At 36.1% G+C, this 12,019-nt stretch overlaps 1 protein-coding gene across 3 annotated transcripts in view; it reads right to left on the bottom strand.

Moving 5' to 3' along the window:
• The window catches only part of LOC128020821 (cAMP-specific 3',5'-cyclic phosphodiesterase 4D), a 167,703-nt gene that overhangs the window by 143,173 nt on the left and 12,511 nt on the right, over positions 1–12,019 (bottom strand). The window contains exon 1 of one of the 3 annotated variants that reach the window (XM_052607557.1): positions 9,633–9,718. The exons of the other annotated variants lie outside the window; for them this stretch is intronic. Coding sequence (XP_052463517.1) covers positions 9,633–9,674 — 42 coding nt within the window. The 5' untranslated portion in view covers positions 9,675–9,718. Of the gene's footprint in view, positions 1–9,632; positions 9,719–12,019 lie in introns of those variants that run through there. 3 annotated transcript variants of the gene reach the window in all.

Here is a 12,019-nt window from a genome sequence, read left to right as displayed (position 1 = left end):
AAAGCCCTCATGATAATTAGACCGCATTTTCATAAGGCCACCTCGAGTCTATATAATAATGAGTTTGCTAAGAGAAGCTTTACTTCTTATGTTGCTCATACTAGGGTTTTTTACAAAATCAGAAATGAAATGTTCATTTTCTAGTGACTGGAGTTTTTGCTTGGTGGACCCAAAAAAAATATTTCAGGCTGAAAAATTCAGATTTACATTGAAGGAGAGACCTGGGTCTTATCTTTGAGTTACTCTGATGTAAACCGGTAAGAAACCACCTAAATGCTGTAACAACCACCTAAGAACCACTCAGAATGCCCAGGAAACTCAGAAAGTAGCTCTGCTACTAAATTTATACAAGATTTATTTTAAAATGACTCTCCCAGTACATCTATGATCAGCTGTTCCTCCAAATCCTCCAATGTTGTTACAGAAAGGGTGAAGCTGATTGGTTGGTTCTTGTCACATGACCTGCTGTGCGCTTGCGACATTCTGAAAAGTTGAGATGTTTTTATCTCGTTGCGGATGGAAAAAACTAGTGCGTTACACCGCATAGTCACGACCACGTCACTATCTGAGCGGGCTTGCCACGCGTCTACATTTGAAATAACCAGCTTGAGAGTCCAAAAGTGATATGATACTATTTAAAACCCTAGAAACACCCAGAACTCCCTTGTAACTGATTAAAACACCATAGCCACCACTTAACAATTACTAAGAACACCTTAGAAATCAATAGAACACCCAAGCAACTCCTTAAAAACCCTAGCAACAACCTCACATCCACTCCTGATTCCATAGAAACCAACATAACACTTGTGTCACAGCAAAACTAGCGCTGGCTGCAAGTATTGCTGGGGCAACCACTTAAAACACCCTATTATATTAATAATAAATACATTAATAATAATCCTAACTAGAAACCAACAGAACACTCTTTCCACTGCAGAACCAGCCCTGGCTGTGAGGTTTACTGCGACAAGTACCACTCGTATTTTCTTCAAAAAACAAAGAAGTCTACTTGTCCTCTTTTTTCATTTTTTACCCAGATGTAACAGGCAGCACTGTGTGTGAGGAAGCAGTTCTAGAGCTTGTTAAAATGGATCGGTGGTGAAAGAGTCTCATTGATATTGTAAGTGGCAGGGATGGGTGAAGGGTACGCAGTCTGATCCACTATATCTCTGACAGGCCATTGGAGTCTGCAGTGAGTGGGCGCCCGTGTCCCATTACCGCGGCTCGTACACTAGCAGCATGTCATCTAGAGAGCCGTCAGGGCCTGAGCCTAATGCACAGCAGCAGCAGCGGCAAACAATCTCTGCCACCACCAGAGGGGATGTACTGTATGCACATGTCCACACTGCCGCGGTTAGACAGTGCCCAACTCCAGCAAGAAATGAATGAATGACACAGCCTCCTATGCATACAGATCTCTCTATATCTCAGAGAAGCGTCTCGTCCTTGTTATTCCTGCTGCCCTCAGGTACTGCTGCTGTTTCAATCACATAAGGGTCGACAAACAAGGTCACGTGACTGGGTGAAGCCTGTCAGAAACATATCCAAGTTATTCTTCACCACATAAACAAGCAAAATAAATATATCTGCATTAAAGTGCCCCTGTTATGGATTTTTGAAAAATACCTTTCATGCATTGTGTAACAGGCTCCTAGTGAATGAAAACATCCTGCAAAATTTTACATCTAAAAGTGCACCGTGTATAAAGTTATTGTTTTTAAAAATATATTTATATATATATATATATATATATAGTCAAATTAGTCATGAAAACGAGTGATTTTTCAAATGAATCTTAGGCCATGTCTTCACGTGAATGGGTATTTTTATAAACAGTTCTTCCTTTTTCCATTTAAAAAAAAATCTCTGTCCACATGAAAACACAAAAACATGCTATCAAGCACTGTCAAGAGCATGACAACAGGTGGCGATATAATTTCAACCGTAAAGCCATGTTGGCCAACCAGAAGCCTGAAAAAGTTTCCAGTAGGTGGAGATAGCAGCACATGCTCCGACATCACAAGCAAAAGTCTCCAGTTCCGCTGTCTACATGATAACAGTTTTCTAAAATGTTCTGTTTCAGTGACCTGGTGCTGTGTTTGCGTGTGGACGAACAGCCATAACGCATAGAAAAAAACTGCGGTTTTGAAAATACCCCAGTTTGTGTGGACAGGGCCTTAAGCTGTTTCACATTGACATCCACATGAAACATTAGCAAATTTATGACTGCCCACTAGTTGCGTGCGCAGACCCGGGAAAACTTGAACCTCCCCTCCCTCAAACACCGTAGCGGATTACTGTGGAGAAGACGCTGTCCTCTGCACTGTGAGGGTAAATTCATTATGTTACGGTTAGGATATTTCGAAAAACTCTAAACTCATTTTCTCCTCCAACTTCAAAATCATCCTACATCACTGCAAAAACCCTGACCCATTGTTTACCAAGTGAACATGCAAGGAGGATCATATTCACTTTACAAAAAGTCATGGCCTAGTGGTTAGAGAGTTTGACTCCTAACACCAGGGTTGTGGGTTTGAGTCTCGGGCCGGCAAAACCATGACTGAGGTGCCCTTGAGCAAGGCACTGAACCCCCAACTGCTCCCCAGACGCTGCAGCATAAATGGCTGCCCACTGCTCCGGGTGTGTGTTCACAGTGTGTGTGTGTTGACTGCTGTGTGTGTGCACTTTGGATGGGTTAAAAGCAGAGCACGAATTCTGAGTATGGGTCACCATACTTGGCTGAATGTCATTTCACTTTCACTTTTTTTTCACTTTCACAAGAAAAAAAAAAAAAAAAAAAAAAAAAGGTAAAACAACGATGTAGGATGATTTTGAAGTTGGAGGAGAAAAGTGTTTGCCGTTTTTACACATACATACATTTAGACATCTTGAACCGTTGTACACAAACATAGTATGCATGCACCTCGCAGAGCTAGACAAGACAAGCATTTGTGGTTAGAAAGTGTATAAATATTTTTTACAGAAAATTACAGATTGTTTGGCTAGATAAGACCCTTATTCTTCGGCTGGGATCATGTAGAGCCCTTTGAAGCTGCACTGAAACTGCAGTTTTAATCTTCTATCCACCACTGAAGTCTACTATATGGAGAAAAATAGTAGAATGTTTTCCTCAAAAACCTTAAATTCTTTACGAAGTATCAGGAAATTTGTATTCTGAAAGTGGAGTAATTGTTTTAATAACTGTTGCTGTCATGTACTCTGCACTGTAGCATGAAAAATATCTATTTAGTTGTGTGTGTTGTGTTCGCTCTGTGCTGCTTGTTGGTCTCTGTCTAACCAGCTAACAGCAATATATGTTCAATTCAATGTATATCATAAGACAATAAAAGTGTTTTTTGGCCTTGCATTCATGTCAACCGTTGGGGACTCCCAAAGCCAAAATATTAACCTTTCATAACCCATAATAGGGACATATTTTTAAGAGCATTATTTTTACATCATGGATTGTACCGTTTTAGTTTATAAAAAAATATTTTAATTGGAAAACAATCTGTTCTCACCACTTTTACTATAATATTTTACCCGAGTCATTTTCTTATAAAGATAAATAAATAAATAAATAGATAAATTTAATAACATTTTAATTCTACACGGTTTTAAACACAGGCTTCAATGTTATTATGTAATTTATTTTCTTGAGATATTTACTGTTATAATGAGAATAAACATAAAAAAAATTAAGGGAAAAAAACACCCACACATTTAGAATAATTTAAATTGCAATGTGTTTTTTTGTTCTAATAAATAAATGTATAATTATATGTATATGTGTATGCATATATGAATGTATACATTAGTCAAAACTATTAAACAAATAAAAGTCTAAATAAATAGGCAAAAAATAGTCTAAATAAAAAATGGTCTAAATAGATGAATAAATCAATCGATCAAACGTGTACCTAAAAGTAGGGTTTCATTTCTTAATACAAATAAAAATATTATTTCCTTTTTGTTCCTTTTTTTGATTTTGACCTGTACATGTTTTTGTGAAATTTACCTTATCAAGATAACCAAGGCAATTGTCGTTTTGTGTACGTTTATGCAAATCATCATTTTCTATTAAAAAAGTTCCAGGAAGAGCATTTGTTTGATAAGTGGGTTGCTGAGTGTGCTTGAAAGGCAGATGCTGCATTGCCTTCTTTTGATCTGTGAAAATTTCAGGCCGCTACTGGTAAGATCTTCTTCTATTACTGTTAATCAGATCAGATTAATTGAATCAGGAGCTACCGGGATGCGATCAAACATGTGGGACTCCACATCGCAGCTAATGTTCTGCTCTGAGGTTAGCAGAAATGTGTGTGTGAGCGGATGAAAGGACGCTGTCTATCTGACAGACAGATGCTACATGACATGCCTGCGTATATGGATAAATGCAAACCTATGAATAACCTGCTTTTGAAAAAAAAGGGCATGTTGTCAAGCACTGCCAGAAAGAAAGGGGTGTGCCTTTTAAAGAATCAGCCAATCACAGCACGCCGATGACAAAGCTACTAGGAGGAGATGGCTGATTGAGGAAAATAGTGGTACATTACTGTTGTGCTCCAGATAATTCATTACACCAGGGATTGAAGATACAGTATAAACAATAAGGCTTACAGATGGAAAGCCATGGGTTAAGGCTTCTAATGACTTGTGAGCATTATTTGCCAACCTATTGTATCTATTTATTGCTCAGAGGTTGCTTTTTCAAAGCTCAGGAGACTTAATGGAGCTTTGTTTAAATATCAACTCAGCTAGGATGTAAAATCCCTTTTAAGGAATAGAAAAACACGTCAGCAGTATTATAGTGCCATTGATATGTTTTTGTGAAAGGGGGGTGAAATGCTCATTTTCACTCAATATCCTGTTAATCTTGAGTACCTATAGAGTAGTACTGCATCCTTCATAACTCCAAAAAGTATTTAGTTTTATTATATTCATAAGAGAAAGACAGTCTGTACCGATTTTTCCCGGAAAAACACGAGCGCCTGGAGGCGTGACGTGTGGGCGGAGCTAAAGAATCACGAGCGCCAGTAAGCTTTTGTGTTGAGAGCGTTTGGAAGCTGTGACAGCTGTGAAGGCTGAAACTGAATGAGAGCAGCAGCAGCAAGGACTCGCTCCGAGCGGGGCTCGAACCCGGGTCTCCGGGAGGGGAGGGGAGGGGGACGCACTAACAAGGAGGCAGAGATATTTAAAGCAGTTTTACTCACCGCCAATCGTGACCCTTTTTCGTTGGGATTGCATCATCCTTAAGAAATAAACGATAGCAAATCCGTCGTCAAACTGGGCTTTGTTTGTAAAACAAGCATTTTAGAAATGCAGGGAACAAACACAAACACTTGCTCCGATCAAACTCCGTTGATGCTTTGTCAAAATAAACTCCATCCACTGGTCCCTTGATGCTGTTTTTTCTTTGGTAATCTGTGCAGGGTTGTCTTGCCCTGGCAACCAAAAACACACTCCTTTTGTGACATTTCGCGACGCTCTCGCTCTGATCAGTGAATATCTCTGCTCTCTCTGCTCTGCTATACGGGAGCGCGCGCTCTTCCGGCAGAAGTGCCTCAGGACCCATATAAGGAAATTCCGCTCCATCTAACGTCACACAGAGCCATCCTCGAAAAAAACTTTCCGAAGCTTGTGACAAACCGGAAGGAGTATTTTTGGAACAGAAATACTCCTTCAAACGTACAACTTAATTTTTGAAACTTTGTCCATGTTTAGCATGGGAATCCAACTCTTTAACAGTGTAAAAAACTCAGTATGCATGAAATAGCATTTCACCCCCCCTTTAATAGTTTTGGTCATTTGTTTTTGTTGTCATTTTTGTTCATTTCATTAAGTTTTTTATAAAATATGACTTTCATATTTTAGTTTTGAAAGTCATATTTATATTAGTTTAGTTTTTTTTTGTTAAATAGTAGGGGTCATATGATGCGATTTCAAGTTTTCCTTTCTCTTTGGAGTGTTACAAGCTGATTGTGCTTAGATAAGATCCCTGAAGTAGCAAAGACTAAAGTCTTAAAAACCAAAGAGATATTCTTTATCAAAGTCATGACTCTGCCACACCCCCCTAAAATGGCTCATTCAAACACACCACCACATGTCTACATCACTATGTGGAAATATTTTCATAATGTCGTCCAAATGTTCACGCAAAGAAAGGAGGCATGGTTTCTGTAACCGCAGATAGTGTTGAAGCAGTCATGTCGGGGAGATGCTGTGTGTATCTAGGAGAATGCAGAAGCATTTTATGTGGCCTTCCAAGAGTAGATGGCTTTACAAATCTTTAAGATTACTTACAACAGAACAGCAACGCATTTGTGGACGATCGTTTCGTGAACCTAGGAGAGGAAGTACTTCTGAATTTGCTACAACATTCTGGTGCTTCTGAATCCGCTACTGTAAGTATGTTTTGTTATTAGTTTAAGTATTTGCTATTGACTGTTCAAATGCAGAGTTTTGTGCATCGTGTGTGTGTGTGTGTGTGTGTGTGTGAGAGAGAGAGAGAGAGAGAGAGAGAGACGGTCACACAGTGGAGTCAGCTGTCTTAAGCGTCCGTGGCTTGTGTACTGCAAACGCATACAAGCTTCTGTCTGTCATGCCTCTCTGTTCCTCTTTTGGGTTTGAACTGATGGTAAAACTAAGGACATTATTAACTGTCTTTACATTTATTTTGAAACATGAAGCTCGCAATTATGAAAAGGGGCGTTACATTTCTGACTAGTGCTTGCAGTGTTTGGCCAATCACAATGCACTGGGTCAGCTGGCCAATCAGAGCAGACCCCTTTAAATAGTTTTTATTACATTTTAGTTTTGTTTTTGTTTATTTTGTATTTATTTTGTGTTATAGTTTTGTATAGTTTTATATAGTTTAATATTTTTAAAATATGTCTAAATATTTTTTATTAAAGTGATAGTTCCCCCAAAAAGATCAATCCCATCAATTACGTTGTTCCAAACCCCTAACACCTTCCTTCATCTTCAGAACATAAATTAAGATATTTTTGATGAATCCGAGAGCTACATAAACAACAATTCAACTGAATCTTTTATGGGACATTGTTAAAATAGTCCATGTGACATCAGTGTTTCAATCGTAATTATATGAAGCTTTGAGCTACTATGGTTGAATCACTGATGTCACATGGACTATTTTAACAATGTCCTTGCTAGCTTTCTGTGACTTGAATGTGGTTTTGCTGTCTATGCAAGGACGGAGAGATCTCGGATTTCAGCAAAAATGTCTTAATTTGTGTTCCAAAAATGTTTTACAGGTTTGGAACGGCATGAGGGTGAGTAATTAATGACAGAATTTTCATTTTTGGGAGAACTATTTTGGGTTACAGTTTTTGTTTATTTAGTTTTTATGTTACTTTTTGTGATGCTTATATTGTTTTTTATTAAGATTAAGTTTTTAGTTTGCTCAATTTGTTTTAGTTTTTTTTAAATTATGTCTACAGTATATAGTGTTATTACATTATACTTTTTTAAATGCGTCCATAGTTTTTATGTTAAGGTTATTTAACTTTAGTATTGGGGGGTTCCTATGTCTAGTTTAACAGTTTAAATTTTTACTTATTTCTCATTTTAGTCACTGAAATAATTTGATGGTGAAAACTGTTTTCACTCAGAAATTGCAAGTAAGTTTCAAAAATAATTATAAATAATCAGTAACACATTGAATTAAATATTAAATTTTATTGTAGTTTTGAGTATAATAATTTAATTTTTTTTTTTTTTTTTGTAAAACAAAGTCCAGTAATTGAAAAATCTTTTTTACAGTGTACTTCAACTTAAACTAAACGAATATGTTGCCTTGGCAACTAGCTGAAATAAAATATGATTAAGGATATTTATATTTCATTTTATTTTGATAAATGTTTAATTTATTTAAAGTAATGAACATGTTTATCTTTTCATTTTAGGTGATGATAACTGTGATTGATGTACAGTATAGAGTATAGCACTATAAAAATAATTAAATCATTTCTTGTAAGAATTTGGTGAGAAATGTCTCAGTTCATACTGAAATCTCAGACAATTTGGTATCTTGAGCAATTGAAAATAAGGATGAAATCTCGTCTGAGATCAATATGAGCTTTTTCTCAGAAGAAAAAACTGAGAGGAGCAAGAGACTTACAAAGATTTCCTTATTACTGTCTAGAAGAAAGAACTGAGACAAATGATTTTTTGCATTTCTGCCGTAAGTTGCGCTCCACCTTGACTCCTCCAGCCCATGCAGCATCACTCCGAGATGCCATTTGGACACGTAATTATAAAAGCACTTAAAGGCAGCCAGTGCAAACACGCTCGTCATTGCTGGTGGTGCTCTGTGCCCTCATTTAAAGGCATTAGAAACGATTTGCAGCTGCAGTGCTGGTCACACATGACGTTGATGCTGCCTGGCGATGCAGAAAGTGACTTTGATCTCACACACTCTGTCACATTAAAGCTGTCCGACGGTGACACACACTTCCATAACAAATCACATGACTGACCCAAACACTGTGCTACATTTAGCAAAAGGGCGTGCATGGACCATTTTCGAGCTGACAATGTGAACTATAATGGACAAACATATTTAAATTATTGATGAATTTAACATCACTTATCTTATTTTTACATTTTCAGTTTTCATTTGAATTTAATTAAAGTTTTGAAAATAGTTTTTTGGTTGTTGCTGTTGTTGTTTATTAGGTTCTATTTAAAATATGACAGTATATTTTTATTACGTTTTAGTTTTTAGATGTTGTATAGTAAGTTTTAGTTTTATGATTTAAAAAAAAATTCTATAGTTAACTTTTTAGTAACTTTTAGTTGTTGTTTTTTTCTGCATAGTTTTAGAAATATTTTTTTTTATATATATAGTTTTTCCATATAGTTATTCACTGAAAAAAAAACTTGGTGTCGAAAATATTTTCACTCAGAAATGTCAAGTACATTTTACAAATTCAGCAAGTAACGTTAAATTAAAAGTGACATTTTTAAGTAGAAAGACTGGCAACCCATTTACTTTGGTAATGTATTTCTGAGTATAGAACAGGACTTGACTTTACTCATCTGGAATTGATCAGAATTTATTTGATTTATAGATTATAAAGACAAAAAAATTGTTTAGGGGTATAACATGCATGCACTGATGAATGATTCCAAACAATAGGAATGTGTATTGAGAAAGCAAATAAAAAATTTTCATTCATTTCATTTTGACTTTAAATGAGTAATGTAATCGCTTCAGGTGCCATTGTTTTGTAATGACCAAATCAGAGCTGCATTTCATCAGCATTTATTTTGCTTTATTTACCACCATTTGCCTTTAAACTTAGCTGCAATCCATTTTTTCCTTTCAGAAAATCTTGAATATTACATGTATCAACCAGAGCTCCCAGAATGACTCATCCAACCTCAAAGGCAAGGAATGATTGCAATTAAAAACAGTGAGAGAAATGAACATACTGTAAGAACGCAGGCTCTGATGGCTGTTATACTGCCGACAGGCTTTGTCTATATGCCAAATTAGTGGAACATAATAAAAATGCTTCACCCCATTCCAAAGATTCACATTTTGGGATTTATTCCTCATTAACACTTTGTACAGTGAAGGTACAGGAGTACTAAAATGTACTCACAGTCCCTGGAGAGTCTGCCGCTGTGCAGTCGATCTTTTTCATCCTGCGAGATGCTCCAGCATGTAATTCCTCACACAGTCAAAGTGCTAGAAGTGGAAAACAACAATAAAGCCAATTAAAGAGTCAAAATAGACCTAGTAAAACTGCTTAAGACATATGGGTATGGGTATGGGAGACCAAAATAGTCAATGAATCAGACGGCTCTGCTTCAGTTCCTACAGCAGTAAGCTGTTCATCTATACAATACTTTTAGGCATCATAGGCACCTTTACCAAATAAACTCATGAATACATAAATGCATAAAAAAATAATAATAATAATCACTTGTATATGCATAAGTAAAAAAAAAAATCACAAATTCATAAATAATTGTGTAAATGAACAAATAAATCAATTAATGAATGCATAAATACAAAAAAATAAATTAATGCCTAAATGCATATAAACAAATGCATGCATGAATGAATAAATGCATAAATGTATTTATTTATGAATAAATGATTAAATGCATAAACAATGTATAAATAAATACATGCATAAACAAACTTCTATAAATAAACAAACGTATAAATGAATGCACAAATGAATGAACTAACATATGTATAAATAATAATGTATAAATGCATAAATAAATGAATTAATGCATAAACAAACAAAAACAGATGTATGAATAAATGTATAAATGAATACACAAAGAGATAAATGCATGAATGGATGCATGAATGTATGAATTGTGAAAGCATAAAAAAAAAATTAACTAAAGGTATACACTATTTATATTTTGCATAAAACAATCCCAAAATGTATTGCGAAGAGTTCAGTTTCTCCCAAGAAGTTAAGAGAAACTTTCATTATTTTACCCAATATCTACAGTATGTGTTCTACTTATTTTTTTACATATACACTGTACACACACACACACATTTGTTTTTGTGAAAAGTGGGGACATCCCATAGGCGTAATGGTTTTTATACTGTACAAACTGTGTATTCTATGGCCCTACACCAACACTACACCTAACCCTAAACCTCACAGGAAACTTTGTGCATTTTTACTTTCTCAAAAAAACTCATTCTGTATGATTTATAAGCGTTTGAAAATGGGGACATGGGTTATGTCCTCATAAGTCACCCTCTCCTTGTAATGCCTGTGTCATACCCATGTCATTATACAGAGTTGTGTCCTGAAAACACACCCACACCCATACACATTTACATATACATATACATATATATATATATTTGTGACCCTGGAGAAAAATATAGCCAAAATATACTGTGTGAGTCAAAAAAAAAAAAAAAATTATTTTATGCCAAAAATAATTATGATATGAAGTAAAGATCTTGTTCCATGAAGATACTTTGTAAATTTCCTACCGTAAATATATAAAAACTTTATTTTTGATTAGTAATATGCATTGCTAAGAATTTAACAACTTCAAAGGAGATTTTCTCAATATTTAGATTTTTTTTCACCCTCAGATTCCAGATTTCCTATCCTAATAAACCATACGTCAATGGAAAGCTTATTTATGTATGTATGTATGTATGTATAAATTCCCATTTTGAAAAATTAACACTTAAGACGCGTTTTGTTGTCCAGGGTCACATATATGTATCAAGTTGTAAATTAATCAACATGCTAACATCAAACTATTAAAAATGAAGTAGAGTACACTACTTGTGTGGCTTCTTGAGAGACTGTTAATGACTCTGCCCATGACGAGAGTTTTAAATTAGAATCTTAGAGAGTAGTCAGTGAGAAAACTCACTAGGTTTTAAAACAGAGCAATGGGGTCAGAGTAAATATTAAAATGAGGAAAGACGAGCTGAACACCCACTCTAAGACAACAGTTGGGATGAATCCAGCTTTGTAGAGTAATGCAACAAACCTGAGCCAGCAAATCATGCAAATCAGCAACAGATTGAACAAAGAAGAGAAGAAAGACGCATGACGTGTCCAAAGCAGCCCACCAGCGCAGCCTCAGCCCGTGCAACGGACAGAGACTCGAAACCCTGAAGGACAAGACGGGAAGTTTTATGGATGTTCGCCACTTTAAGCCTACGAAAAACACAGAGCCAGTAGACTGTGAAATGAAATGACTGCCAGCCTCTTCATCCGTCTCCTCATCAGCTACAGAAGGATTTCTAAGCTCTTCTACTGTCATTCTCAACACCTGACGGAAACTCAGGACAGTCACACACACAGAACAATTACACTCTGAGATGAGCAGAGATCTCCTGCAGCATCTTCCCTATTTACCTACAGGAAATGAAAGACTGAAGAGAGATGAAGTGATGTGACAGCGGACAGCCTGATGCTGCTTCACGTTTGTGAAAAACTGAGTGACAAATCGGCTCATAAGAATGTGATCTCCTTAATGTCTC

The sequence above is a fragment of the Carassius gibelio genome, chromosome A10 (assembly GCF_023724105.1).
Source record: "Carassius gibelio isolate Cgi1373 ecotype wild population from Czech Republic chromosome A10, carGib1.2-hapl.c, whole genome shotgun sequence".
Taxonomy (NCBI): domain Eukaryota; kingdom Metazoa; phylum Chordata; class Actinopteri; order Cypriniformes; family Cyprinidae; genus Carassius; species Carassius gibelio.
Note: the sequence above shows the minus strand (reverse complement) of the source record. Positions and strands in the feature narration are given on the sequence as shown.